General features: G+C 58.5%; 1 protein-coding gene across 2 annotated transcripts; it reads left to right on the top strand.

Moving 5' to 3' along the window:
* Nucleotides 1–764: 764 nt before the first annotated feature.
* On the top strand, nt 765–8703 carry LSMEM1 (leucine rich single-pass membrane protein 1). 2 transcript variants are annotated; one of them, XM_084897260.1, is made up of 4 exons: nt 765–1092; nt 5418–5555; nt 6608–6736; nt 8125–8703. In XM_084897260.1, exons 1-4 carry the CDS (start codon nt 1005–1007, stop codon nt 8253–8255), a joined length of 486 nt encoding a protein of 161 aa, XP_084753386.1. In that variant the 5' UTR covers nt 765–1004; the 3' UTR covers nt 8256–8703. The 2 variants fall into 2 exon arrangements, with proteins under 2 accessions (XP_084753386.1, XP_084753387.1); XM_084897261.1 differs by having other exon boundaries at nt 1069–1348; nt 8125–8686.
* The last annotated feature ends 4538 nt before the right edge of the window (nt 8704–13241 follow it).

Below are 13241 nucleotides of genomic sequence, written 5' to 3'. Positions count from 1 at the left end.
TGAGGAACTGCCTGGTCTCCATCTCCTCCCGAGGCGGCAATGCCCCCAGGGTGGGGGTCAGGTTCGAGCGTGAGCAGCCAGCCAGTGCTCCACTGAGCCCCTTCGAGGACGAGGGCTTGAGGCAGAGCAGGGAGCTTGGAGATTGTTTTTAAAACAGCACGATAGTTAAGCATTTTCTCTTGTTAAGAAATTGAACATCACTTTTTCACATAAAATGAGCTTTTTAATTGATCCTCAGGTATAGATGACACCTAAGAAAATGCCATTCTGCCTTAGCTGGTGTGGCTCAGTGGATAGAGCTTCAGACAAGGGTCCCAGGTTTGATTCCAGTCAAGGACACATGCCCGGGTTGCAGGCTCGATCCCAGTAAGGGGCATGCAAGTAGGAGGCAGCCGATCAATGATTCTCACTGAAGTTTCTATCTCTCCCTCTTTATCTCTGAAATCAATAAAAATATATTAAAGCACCATTCCTTTACCCCAAAGGTAGAGGGGGCTCCAAACTAGATGCAACAGAAGTTTTAGGATGCGAACATCCCTGAGGTGGGTTCCAGGGACGTCCTGTCTGTGTGCTCCCAGCAATGGGAGGCGGGACTAAAGACCATCCTGTCTCCCAGCCCCTCTCCCCTGCTGGAGTAGGTAGGCAGTGGCCTTGCTGGTCTCACTGTGGCTCCTTCCGTGTCCAGCAGGGGGCGGAGCTGCTTGGCTCTAGCGAATGTGAGAGTGTGTGTGTGTGTGTGTGAGAGAGAGAGAGAGAGAGAGAGAGAGAGAGAGCTCAGCTCAGCCTTTGCAAAGGACTGGAGAGACACGTGCTCCCATTGCCTGCCCTGCCCTAGTGGGTCTGCAGCCACACACTCCTCCCCTCGCCCGTAGCTCCCAGCAGCGCCCGCAGTCCTGCCATCACTGGTTCCAATGTCATGACCTTGCCCTGCCCGCGCACAGCCGGGCCGAAGCCTGTGTGAGCCGAGGTGGCGGCGGCGGCCTGCGCCCGCTGCTCCTGCTCGGATGTTTGTCTCGGGGAGCACGCCGGCCGCCCTGCTGGAGACGGGCCGGCCGCCAGGGTCCCAGCGGCCACACAAGGACGTCAGCATCAGTAAGCCTGGCCGCGCCGGCCCCACGCTGCGCCGGCTCGGTTTCCCTGGCACAGGTGGCAGTCACTCCCCGGTGTCTGGTGTCGATCCGGGCCTGGAGCCTCCGGTGCTCAGGGATCACCACCGAATGCCGGGCGGCGGCTCCTGCTGGGTGTGGGCTGGCAGGCCAGGCGGGGCGGGGAGGGGGGTGAGAGATTCCTGTCCTCACTCTGAGCAGCCGGGACCAGCTCCCGGTGCCCTAGCCGTCAGCTGTGTCCAGTAAGTAAGGTGCATGCGATGGCGCTCCCGAGGGGAACGGTGCCTCTGGCTGCCTGTGCGCTGTGCTTTGGCTCCGAGAGAAATGGCTGAGGCTGTGCCGAGGCGGAGGCTCCGAAAAGGAGCCGGAGAGGAGCCGGCGGGACTCCCTCCGGAGCGTCCTGTGGCCCCGCACCCGCCGGCGCAGCCATTCCCACGGGGCGGCACCCGGGCTGTCTGTGGGCGTGGATGCCGAGGCCCCGTGGGAAAGTACAGACAGCGAGACCGTAGCTTTGCCACAGTCTTCACTGTGGGTGGTCCCAGCCTTCCCACACCTCAGCCTCCACTGCTGTTAGCTGTCAGCGTGGCCTGACCCGGAGGGACCCACTCACAGAGGGGAGGGGAGGGCTCTGAGGACAAGGCTGCTGGGCCAGCATTTCCTTAACTAGCAGGTTTGCCCCGGACTGGGAGGAGGGCCCAGGAGCCGGTTTCCCCTGCCCTCCGGCTCCCCCTGCCCTCCGGCTCCCCCTGCCCTCCGGCTCCCCCTGCCCTCCGGCGGCTCCCAGGTGCGCTCCTGTGGAGAAGCCAGAGCCAGCAGGAGCCGGGGCGGACAGCTGGGGGCCGGGTTGGGCATGTGACCCTGTGTCTGTGCGTCGGCTGAGTCCTATGCAGGATCTTGGCGGCCACACACACACCCAACACAGCTCTCTCTGCTGGTTCTCCGCTTGTCCTTCGCTGGCTGCCGTTCATTTAAAGACGCCTGCCTCCAGAGGCGTCTTTCTACTGGGCGGTCCTCCCCTCAGAACCAGCACTCCAGGGCTCGCTCTGCGCCCCGTCCCCGGCGCTGGGCGTGAGGAGCGGTGCTGAGTCACCCTCTGGGTTTGCGGCGAGGCCAGGAATGTGGAGATGTATGAGCTGCTCTGGTCTCCAGGCGGTTTCTGTGGTAACAGCTTTCCAGCTGGTCCTCTGCTCTGCAAACATTGGTGAAGCCCGCCTGAGATTTACGCACAGTAATTACATTCCTGGTGGAGGGGGAGCTCGGGGTCAAGGATAGGAAGTCAGAACCCAAAGCGAAGCGAATGAATCTCATGCAGTCACACGCCCAAAATAGAAGCCGAGTGTGGAGTGACAACCCTCGAGTGACTCACACAAACTCTCTTCCTCACCCGAGGCCTGCCTCTGGGATAAGGAAGAATAAGCAGGCAGCCACGTCTAAAACATTCCGAGGGCTTCGTTTAGAAACCTGTGCCCCTGACATCGGCCAGGACTTGGGTTTCGTTTGTAAAAGGGTAACCATCAGTGGCTCTGAGGCCCCTTTGTGCTAGATGAGGCTGCTTTCACCTTTTTTAACGAGCAGAGGTACTTTAAATATGTTTTTATTGATTTTCAGAGAGAGGAAGGGAGAGGGAGAGAGAGATAAAAACACCAGTAATGAGAGAGACTCATCAATGGGCTGCCTCCTGCACTGGGAATCGAGCCTGAAACTCAAGCATGTGCCCTGCCCAGGAATGGAACGGTGACCTCCTGGTTCATAGGTCAGCCTCAGCCACTGAGCCACACCAGCCGGATGCCTTCTTTCTACATAATGAATTCAAAGCCCACGAGGCCTCAGTCTGCCAGAGAGGATCTTCAAACAGGCCTTGAGCCCATTGGGGCTTCCAGTGTTGCGTGAAGCCGTGCTGTCCTTCGGGAAGATCGCCTGTGGTGTGCGCCTCAGCCTGGAAAGGGCTTAGGGTGTCAGAGCCTCTGTCCGAGGAAACTCCGCATGGCACCTGGAGGTCCTGGGTGGCTTCCCGCGGCCACAGGGCTCCTCTGTCGACCTCAGCTTCTCAGGTTTGTCCTGGGGACCGCAGCCCCTGCCGGTGGCTGCAGAACACGGTCACAGCAGCCACGATTAGGGAGCAGCCCAAGTGCCCACCAGTAGATAAAAAGGCTGTGGGACATTACACCATGGGGCAGTGCCCAGCTGTAAAAAAGAGGGAAATCTAACCCTTTGTCACCGCACGGAGGGGCCTGGAGAGCATTATGCCAAGTGAAATGAACCACTCAGAGAGAGACTAGTACCACGTGATCTCACTTATAGGTGGGATCTAATGAACATATAAACTAACAAGCCAAATAGAGACAGACTCGTAGAGAGCTGGCTGACAGATAGCAGGGTGGGAAGGGGGTAGGCGGTGGAGGGATTGAACAAAAAAGAAAAGGAAAGGAAAAACTCATGGACATGGGCAGCAGTGTGGTGATTGTGGGGGCGGGGGGAGGTGGAGGAAGGTATAGAGAGATAAACTATTGGAGCCCCTGGGTGGGTGTCCATTGATGCTGGGTTTTGTTTGTTTTTTTTAAATAAATATATTTTATTGATTTTTAACAGAGAGAAAGGGAGAGAGATAGAGAGCTAGAAACGTCAATGAGAGAGAAACATCGGCCAGCTGCCTCCTGCACACCCCGTACTGGGGATGTGCCCGCAACCAATGTATTATACATGCCCTTGACCGGAATTGAACCTGGGACCTTTCAGTCCACAGACTGACGCTCTACCACTGAGCCAAACTAGCTTCAGTGATGCTGGGGTTCTTCTCCCAGCATCACAAAGGGGTTCAGCAATCTGGAAGAGGAACTTCGTGTAGATTCAGTAAGGAGGCCAAAGACGAAAGATAGTTTTGAAAGGCATTAGGGGGTCAGAGGAGCTTCAGCTAAAGGAGCTAAAGACTACAAAAAAAAAAACAACCCCAAAACCCCCCCAAAAAAACAAAAAAAAACAAAACTACCCCTTGACTAAGGACCCATGCTTTTTGTTAACACAATTTGTCCTAAGGCAAGGTGGAGGCATATACTTCAAAGAGTAGGGTTTTAAAGGGTAGGGTTTACAGAAGCATTTCAGATTGGGGAATAGCCTACAGCTGTTCAGGTGTTTGGCCAACAGGAGGCAATACATGCAGTGTAAGATGCCCTGAGCTGTCTGGCAGCAGGCAATCCTATTCAGGTTTTGGGGAGATGCTTTTTAGCCATTCCAACAGGTAAACTACATATGTGGCTCAGCCCTTCAGCACTTGTTGAGCCTCCCAAGCTTTTCAACCTTATTTTTTTTTAAAAATATATTTTATTGATTTTTTACAGAGAGGAAGAGAGAGGGATAGAGAGTTAGAAACATCGATGAGAGAGAATCATCCATCAGCTGCCTCTTGCACACCCCCTACTGGGGATGTGCCCACAACCAAGGTACATGCCCTTCACCGGAATCGAACCCGGGACCTTTCAGTCCGCAGGCCGACTCTCTATCCACTGAGCCAAACTGGTTTCGGCTTCACCAACCTTTTAATGAAACTCTTGTAATTATGACATGTGGGAATTGGTTCCAGCAATCAATGGTAAGGGAGGGAGACCTGATCGGGGTGGCGAACACACAGACCGTGCCCAGGTGACGTGCTGTGGAACTGAGCACCTGACACCTGTGTAATTTTATTACCCAGGGTCACCCCAGTATGTTCAATACAAAGGAAAAACAGGAGCACACTTTAGGCAGAGACTCACAGGCCGTCCCGAGGGAGAACACAGACATGGCGGCCCCGTGCGGGAACCTCCTGCGATCAGAAGGGTTGACAGTCATAATCTCCCCTTCGATCTTCCCCGATGTTTAGACATGATCTTTGTCCACAAAGGATTTTTGACATCTCACCAGAATGTGAACCATGTGTTAAAAGGAAAATGTTTTATCATCAATTACAAAATAAAAGGGGGGGTGCGTGTAGAAATACAGGCAGAATGGGGGAACAGGAGGAAGAAGAGGAGGAGGAGGAGGAGGAGGAGGAGGAGGAGGAGGAGGCAGAGCGAGCAGATGCGCAGGGAATAGAAGGCGCTGCCCACCAGCCTCCCCACCTCCTGGTGAGCAAGGCGCAGGGGACAGTGCAGAGGTGTCCCCAAAGGAGACATTTTCCCGGACAAGCACGCTTCCCCGGACCTGCCACCGGAGATACTGTGTGTGTGTGTGTGTGTGTGTGTGTGTGTAGGGGGTGGGGGGCGGGGTTCTGCGGGTTTGTCTCTCTCCGGCCAGGCGCCAGGCCCTCCAGCTGGGTCTGACGGTGCTCTCTTCCAGGGACCATGCAGCACTCCTCCCGGGACCCGGGCGCCCGCAGCATCCCCGTCCCCGAGGACAGGAAGCTGTACGTCGTGGACTCCATCAACGACCTGCACAAACTCAACTTCTGCCCCGAGGGGTCCCAGCACCTGCTCCGTACGTGTGCTCTGGGCCGCGGGCTCCCAGCTCCCCTGGGTGGGCCCTAGGAACAGCGGCTGCTCCCCGGCTGGGGGCGGGAGGGCGAGGGGGGACCTCAGACGCTTGCTTCAGAGATGGTGGACCACTGGGCCACTGTGCTCTTGCTCCCAGAAAGCCAGTGGCCAGCGACCGGCTTTCCTGGCTTCGGAGCGGGAGCTCCTCTCTGAGAAGCCGCTGGGGGGCCAGGAGGCGACCACGGCCGGCCCCGGGCGCCCCTTTCCCGACCCCTCGCACTTCATGGTGACGTGGTGACATGTCCATCTGGTTTCTAAAAACAGTCAGCAAAACCTGGTTGGACAAAAAGGTCAGCTTTGTACTTACAGATGACCTCTGATTGAAGGGCTGGAGTGAAACGGGGAGAGAAAGCACAGCACAGCAGTCCGCTGGCCGCCCCGGGCGTGTCTCGTCCCCGTGCGTCAAAGGCCCCTGCAGGTGGCACCTGTGATGCACCTTGCCCGGCGTGAAGGCTGACTGCCCCGCATTGGCCTCCTGTGCTCTAAGCTCTTACCGTGCCCACCTGCAGTTGCTCCGGGCTCCTTCCAGAGGCCACTTCTCTTTCCCTTGAAGCAGCCAGTTTTCACCTGTTCCACGCGCAGCCGGTCACAGGGAAAGGGGCATTGTGCTTTGATTAGGAAGCAAAGCTGTTGAGGTGACAGAGGAGGGACAGGGTAAGCCAGCCCTGTCTGCTTAATTTAAGGTGACCAGACGTCCCGAGGCGTTTTAAAAAAAGTCCCGAAAAGCGCCTTGGGACTCCGGATAAATGGTTAAAAATCGGGACTGTCCCGCCCAAAGCGGGATGTCAGGTCACCTTAGCTTAATTGGCTCACGTGGGGACAGCGGCAGGATCCCTGATTGTCCGGTTGCACCTCTGCAGAGTGGTGAGGTCCCTGGTCGCACCCAGTTCCGCTGACTAGCGGTGTGTGTGTGTGTGTGTGTGTGTGTGTGTGTGGTGGGGGCAGGGAGGTGGTGGAAAGGGGGGGCCCTCTGTGACGGGTGCTGTTCTGTGCTAGCGCTGGAGGAGAAAACCCCCGAGGCCGGCTCTCGCTCCGCCGATGGGCGCTCCCGCCTGCTCTTCCTGGGGCTGGTCCTGGCGCTCATGGTCAGCCTGGTGCTGGTCGCCTTGGTGACCTTCCTCATAAGTAAGTACCCCTGATGACATCGCCGGCGTGCACTTCCTTGCACTTCTTTCTCTCTTTTTTAAATATATTTTATTGATTTTTTACAGAGAGAGAGCTAGAAACATTGATGAGAGAGAATCATCGATCAGCTGTCTCCTGCACGCCCCCCACTGGGGATGTGCCCGCAACCTTGACCGGAATCGAACCCGGGACCCTTCAGTCTGCAGGCCGACGCTCTATCCACTGAGCCAAACTGGTTTCTGCTTCCTTGCACTTCTCCGTAGCTGGTGTTTAATTGCTCGGCGAAGGCGCAGAGCGAGCCGGACCGGAGGCTCACAGACACGGAAGCAGGCGTTTCTACAGCCTCTGGTCCCTCCGGGAGCCTGGCGGTCAGGGGGTGGGTCGTTGACTCCGGTTCCTTCCAGGTCTTCTAACCCAGTGCTCAGATTTGTCCATGAATTCGGGTCGGTAGTGAAGAGTCCCAGGCAGTTCCTAACTCTTCCGAAAGGTTGCCCCCACATAAACGGTGCTCTCCTCCGACCCTGCCACCCCCACGGGGTGGTGAGGGGTTCCACGCCGGGAACTGTGAGGTGTGCCTGCAGCCGGGGGCAGCCCGAGGGCTCCTCTGGTGGGATGAAGGCGGTAGGATGGAGGATGAAGCTCCTAGGACGCTGCTGGGTGCTGGGTGCTGGGTGCTCACTCCGTCCCAGGCAGCGGCCTAAGCACTGGGTGTCCGCGTGCTCAGTGTGGAGACTCCGGCTCAGGGAGAGGAATGAATGTGCTCACGACCACACACCTAACACGTGCCATATGGGGACTGAACGGCATCAGAGACCACATGCATTAGTGCCATCATTATGCGCCTCTTGTATGGAGAGGGTTTGTTTTCTATCTGCTTCTAGTGTGTTCTCTTGGGGACAAAGTCGCATTAAGAAGCAGAAAGAAGAGGCGAAAAAAATGTCTCCTTTTATTGAACAATGACTCTGTCCTGAGACCAAATTCAGTAACTGAAGTCCTTGCTCTGCCCTTGAGGTGGTGCTGGGCACTGACCGTTCCCTGATGAGGGACCAGGGGCCAGGGTGCCCAGCCCCCCATGTGCTCCCGGCAGCACTGGGCTGCCAACCCGGCAGAGTGGCTCCAGACACACTCCACGCCCATGGTCACAGAGGCTGCCCCAAGTCCCCACTGGCTGGCCCCAAGGTCGCAGAGCCTGGCCCCAAGGTCACGCAGGCTGGCCCCAAGAGGTTGTACAAATCAGTCACCTGGTCGTAATGTCAGTCCTGGGCCGGCCTCTCCCGGCCTCTGGGTGGGCGGGCTGATGGAGCTGGGCATCCGCCCCAGGGCTTGTCGGGCTGAGTGAGTGCCGACACGGCCCCAACTCCCAGGTAACACTGTTTTCCATCTTGAAGTTCAGACCGGAAGCAAGATGGACAACGTGTCGCAAAGACTGGCAGCTGAGGGGAAGGACATAGACGAGCTCAAGAAACTCAACAGCATGATCGTCCAGCGGCTCAACCAGCTGGAGGAGGCACAGAACTAGGGAGAATCTCCCGAGCAGCTGGGCCCTGAGCTTCCGAGCCTGTGCATGGCCAGAAGCCCAGCCCCGCAATCCTGCAGGCAGCCCACCATCCGGGCAGAGAGCCGGCCGCGCCAGCCCTGCCCAGGGATGGGAACCGCTGTAGGGCCAGGGGTGGGACGAGCAGCCACAGGGACTCATTTCACCCCCGTCCTTCTGCTGTAACGGGGTGGGGGTGGCTGGCCTGAAGGACAACCACAGGAAGCCCGAGGATCGGCCAGGTGCCAGTTCTCCTACCAAAGTGCTTCCTCCCCAGAGCAAGGCCACGGCCCCAGGGAGGTCCCGGCCTCCCACGCCTTTGTACGCTCCCCAATGAGTGACGGCATTCCTGTCCCAGGGAACCGGATGATGACAGATCTTCTTTTCAATAAAAGAGATTCAGCTCGGGGGAATGGAACCTGGGCTCTCATTTCCCCCATGGTGACCGGGATGGGCGGGGGAGCGAGCTGGCTGCCTCCGGGCATTGGCTCGTAGCCACGTGGCTTGCAGGGCGGGGTCAAAAGAGAGAGCCAATGTGTGTGGAGCTCTTTCTGCAAACGGTGTTTTCACGCCTGTGTTGTCTGGTATGAGCGCTGCCACCCCAGCTTTCCAGTTTTTTTAATTTTTATGAAACCTCTCTTTCCGCCCCGTTCCTTCCCGTCTGTATGTGTCTTTGGCTCTGAAGTCGGTCTCTGGTAGACGGCATAGGGAAGGGCCTTGCTATCGAGTCAGCTACTGTATATCTTCTGATTGGAGCACTCAGTCCATTCAGTTCCTCCCCCAATGTCCCTGGTGCCTGTCCAGCGGCTGCCCCAGTGCTGGAGCTCAGAGGGAGTGAATCCCAGTAAGTCCGTGCCTGGGCCCTTTAAGAGGAACTGCCTGGGACTTCACTCAGCCACATCCTTGCTGGGTTTTTACAGCCAGAATTTATGGGGAATGCTCTTCCTGGCACTGGGACCCTGGGCTCAGGGGCCTGGGGAAAGGGGGGTGGACACCTCCACAGCCAAGATAGCCTCTCAATTTTTTTAAAACTATATTTTTACTAATTACAGAGAGAAAGGAAGAGGGAGAGAGAGAGAGAGAAACATCGTTGATGAGAGAGAATCATGGATTGGCTGCCTCCTGCACACCCCACACTGGAGATTGAGCCCACAACCCGGGTATATGTCCTGACCGAGAACCAAACTGTGACCTTCACAATAGGTCAATGAGCAACCACTGAGCCATGCCAGCTTGCCAGGCTCCCTCCTGATTTTTATCCACCACACGTGGTCGTGGGACCAGCCCTTTCGGCGTATCGGCCCTTCCTACCAGTCAAACCCTCGTTGCAGGCCTTCCATTCGGCTAGAGTTCGGGTGGTTCTGAGTGATGGCTGTTGTGTGTCTGGGTGTAATTCTGACCTGGTTGTGGGGAGCGGTGAGTCCTGCATTTTCCAACACCGACAGCTGGGCCACACGCTCTCTCCCGCCCCCTTTGCATTCTGAAGCACGGCCTATTACTCCAGCGTGAATGCTCAGGGAAACGGACTGTGGCCGGCTCCTTCCCTCCGGACACTTCCTGCAGGAGGAGGCCTCCTGCACGGGCCACAGACTGTCTCAGGAACAGAGGCAGCGGCGGACACTGGAAAACGTGCTCTCACTGTGGCTTCTCAGAGGCCGGACACGGCAGGTTTCCCACACCCTGGAACGGCGGGAGACATTCCCGCACACAGACTTCAGGAGAGTTCCGTCCTGACCTCCCGGCCCCAGCCCAGCAAACTTCTTTAATATCGATGAGTCGGCATCCACTTCTGAATGGCTGTACGTTCCCTCAGGGGCGCTCAGATTCACTCCCCCCCCCCCAATTTTTTTATTGATTAAGGTATCACATATGTGTCCTCATTCATCCCCCAATTCCTATCCCAAACCCCTTCCCACGTATGCCCCCAGCCCCTTGTTGTCTGTGACCACTGGTTGGGCTCATGTGCATGCACACAAGTCCTTTGGTTGATCTCTTTCTTCCCTTTATTCCCACCCTCCCCTGCCTTCCCTCTGAGGTCTGACACAGTCTGATCGATGCTTCCCTGTCTCCAGGTCTGTTTTTGTTCATCATTGCTGACATGTACACATAAGGAACTGTCTGACATAGAAATGGGGACTCAAAAGAACTGTTGGCCCTGAAAGGAGCTCACTACAGACGGATTCATTTGCCTCTCAGCATAACCATTATGGCCTGTCTTGTTTTCGGTTCTCATAAGTGTACTTCTAGTATCACATGATCTCACTCATCCAGGGGAAATAACGGACCACATAAACCGATGACCAGAAACAGACTCGCTTTCCTAGAGACTCGGAGAAACAGCAATGGGACAGACAGGCCCCTGGGAGGGGCGATCTAGGACCTGTTTTTAAACTTTCAGTCCAGCCCGTAGGAAGTCCAGGTTCTTTCCCATGACTGGTGCATCACAAGGAACGGTTCACAATGACTACCCTGCTCAGCGGGAGCCTCAAGCTTCACTGGATTCCCCCGAGCTGGCCTTGGTGTGTTACCTGTGGGGTACACACTGCTTGACCTGCTCCTCCGGGCACCCTCAGGGCCAGTCGGGCTGTCTGTGTGATGGCAGCAGGCAGGGGGGTCTCCAGGCGGCCGCACTGCCTCTGTTTGCAATGGGAGCTGCTCGCTAACGGGAAACACTGGTGCCCACGCTCTCAGGGGAAGGAGGGCAGTTCAGAAGGAGGCAGGCGGCAGGCTAACAGGTGTGTGTGATGCCGAGAGAGAGAGAGAGAGAGAGAGAGAGAGAGAGAGAGAGAGAGAGAGAGAGGCGGCGGAGACTTCAGACCTAGGACAGCTGGGGCTGCCTCTGGGGCAGCGGCTACCAGGCTGCAAGGGCACAGAAGATGGTGAAGGCCATGGGGACAGAGTGCTTGCCCGGGCAGTCCGGCCCCCTGCTGTCTGCTCACCGAGGTGCCTTCCCTCCCCTGACCCTCCCCAGCTCCAACTCTCCCGGCCACCAAGTTGGGCACCTAACCAGGCCTTGCTCCTCCCTCCTCCTCCTCCTCCTCCTCTTCCTCCTTCTCCTTCTATTACATGTTTATTGATTTCAGAGCAGAAGGGAGAGGGAGAGAGAATTAGAAACATCAATGATGAGAATCATGGATTGGCTGCCTCTTGCACACGCCCCTCTGGAGATTAAGCCCACAACCCAGGCATGTGCCCTTGATTGGAATCGAACCTGGGACCCTTCAGTCCAAAGGCCGGCGCGCTATCCACTGAGCCACACCACCAGGACAGGAATTATTAAACGCTGCGTGGACTTTTACCTGCTGCCTTGGCTGCTGTTCCGACCCCAGGCATTCTGACCTGGATGCTCTGAGGGCGAAAGGGAGCCACCTTTCGAAGGCCTCCCTGGGAATGCAGCCTCAGAGGACCCTGCGGCCGGCCGTCAGTCTGTCCAGCCTCTGTGGGTGGTCCAGGGACAACGCCCCAGCTGGTGATGGAGAAATACCAGCCAGAGCAGCGACTCCTGGCTTTAGGAGCTGAAACCCCAGGCTGGGACTCACCATCGCTGGTTTGACAGCAGAGAAAGCGCTGGGCGGGCCAGCCACCACTGAGGCCTCACATCCTGCCTTTTGCCCCAGTGACCCTCTCGGGGTGGGTCTTCCCCGTGGACAGCACCGAGCCACCAGCTTCCCACGGATCCTGCCACACTGTGCTCTAATCCACTCACACAGGAATGGGGCCCGTGGAGGGGAGGGGCGGGAGGAGGGCACTGACACATTAGGGAGAAAGCTGGTTAAGGCTCTGTCCCTGGCCTGGCCTGTGAGAGGGTCATTTGCATTTTCACAGGAGACAGTTCCCCTCTCCCGCGGGTGTGTGTGTGTGTTAAAACGTCTGCCTCTCCATTGGACATCAGGGCTTCCGGCTCAGTTTCCTGCAGGTTAACTTCTGCCCTTCACAGGGCAGCGAGGCGCCCGGTTTGTCAACAGTCCCAGTTCCTGGAGCCCAGGGGCTCCGGGCTTCTAGGGCAGGCGCGGGGGCGGGGAGGGGCGGGGTGGTGAGGGCACCTTCTCCGCCTCACCTGCAGTTCTGGTGCCAGCAGGTGGAGACCGGGTGCCTGTTGCATGGTCACCCGGTCAGTTCTCGCCGAAGGTTGGGAAGGTGGGGACTGGCCTTAGCTGACAGCTGTTCCTACGGGACAAACAGTCACCGGCAGGTCCGTGCCCTCTGCGCCCGTGTCACCCCCACCCTCAGGGTCTGCACTCAGCCGGGCATCAGAGCCTCCCCGCTCCCTGCACCGGCTCCGGCACCAGTCCCCCCAGGGCCGGGGGTGCCCCCAGTGCCGGTGGAATGACCGCAGGAGGAGATGGGAGCCCGGCCGGGTGTGAACACCACACGGTGGGGGCGAGGTGGGGGGGGGGGGCTCCGCAGGGGGAGGACCCGCACCCGCAGCCGCTGGGCGGGGCGGGGGAAGAGGGTGGGGGGTGGACTTCCACGCGGGCCCAGGCGGTGAGGGCCGGACCAGACCGGCCGGGCGGAGGCGGCCGCACAAAGAGCCGGGCCAGGGGGAGGCGCGGGCCTGAGCGGGGCTGGCAGTCCCTCCTCGCCCTTGGGCCGTCCTTGCCGTCACGTGCGGGAGGCGCCCGCCCCGCGGTCCCGGGAACGGGGTGGGGAGGGGGGACCGGAGGCCTCGGTGCGAGGAGGAGCGATGGCCCCGGGGACCGCCACCGCCCTCCGGGGGGGCCACACCCGCGGGAGCTGTGCGCCTCTGAAAAGCCTCGCGGTCTATTGGGGGGACAGGGCGGGCCCCCACAGAGGAGACCCCGGCGGCTCCCCCACCCTCCAGAGCCCGGCTGGCCCACCTGGGGGTCCGCTGGCCCCTCTCGGGGTCCCCAGGCCCATCGCGGGGTCCCCAGGCCCATCGCGGGGTCCCCAGGCCCCTCTCGGGGTCCCCAGGCCCATCGCGGGGTCCCCAGGCCCATCGCGGGGTCCCCA

Source organism: Pipistrellus hanaki (assembly GCF_964339955.1).
Source record: "Pipistrellus hanaki genome assembly, chromosome: 10".
Classification (NCBI taxonomy): Eukaryota; Metazoa; Chordata; class Mammalia; order Chiroptera; family Vespertilionidae; genus Pipistrellus; species Pipistrellus hanaki.
This window is presented reverse-complemented; position numbering and strand designations above follow the sequence as displayed.

Excerpts from the sequence above, each read along its gene's own strand:
- LSMEM1 (XM_084897260.1), top strand. The coding sequence starts at position 1,005 with ATGTTTGTCTCGGGGAGCACGCCGGCCGCCCTGCTGGAGACGGGCCGG. Across the intron at positions 5,556-6,607 it reads GGGGTCCCAGCACCTGCTCC|CGCTGGAGGAGAAAACCCCC; the intron begins GTACGTGTGCTC and ends GTTCTGTGCTAG. Across the intron at positions 6,737-8,124 it reads CTTGGTGACCTTCCTCATAA|TTCAGACCGGAAGCAAGATG; the intron begins GTAAGTACCCCT and ends TCCATCTTGAAG.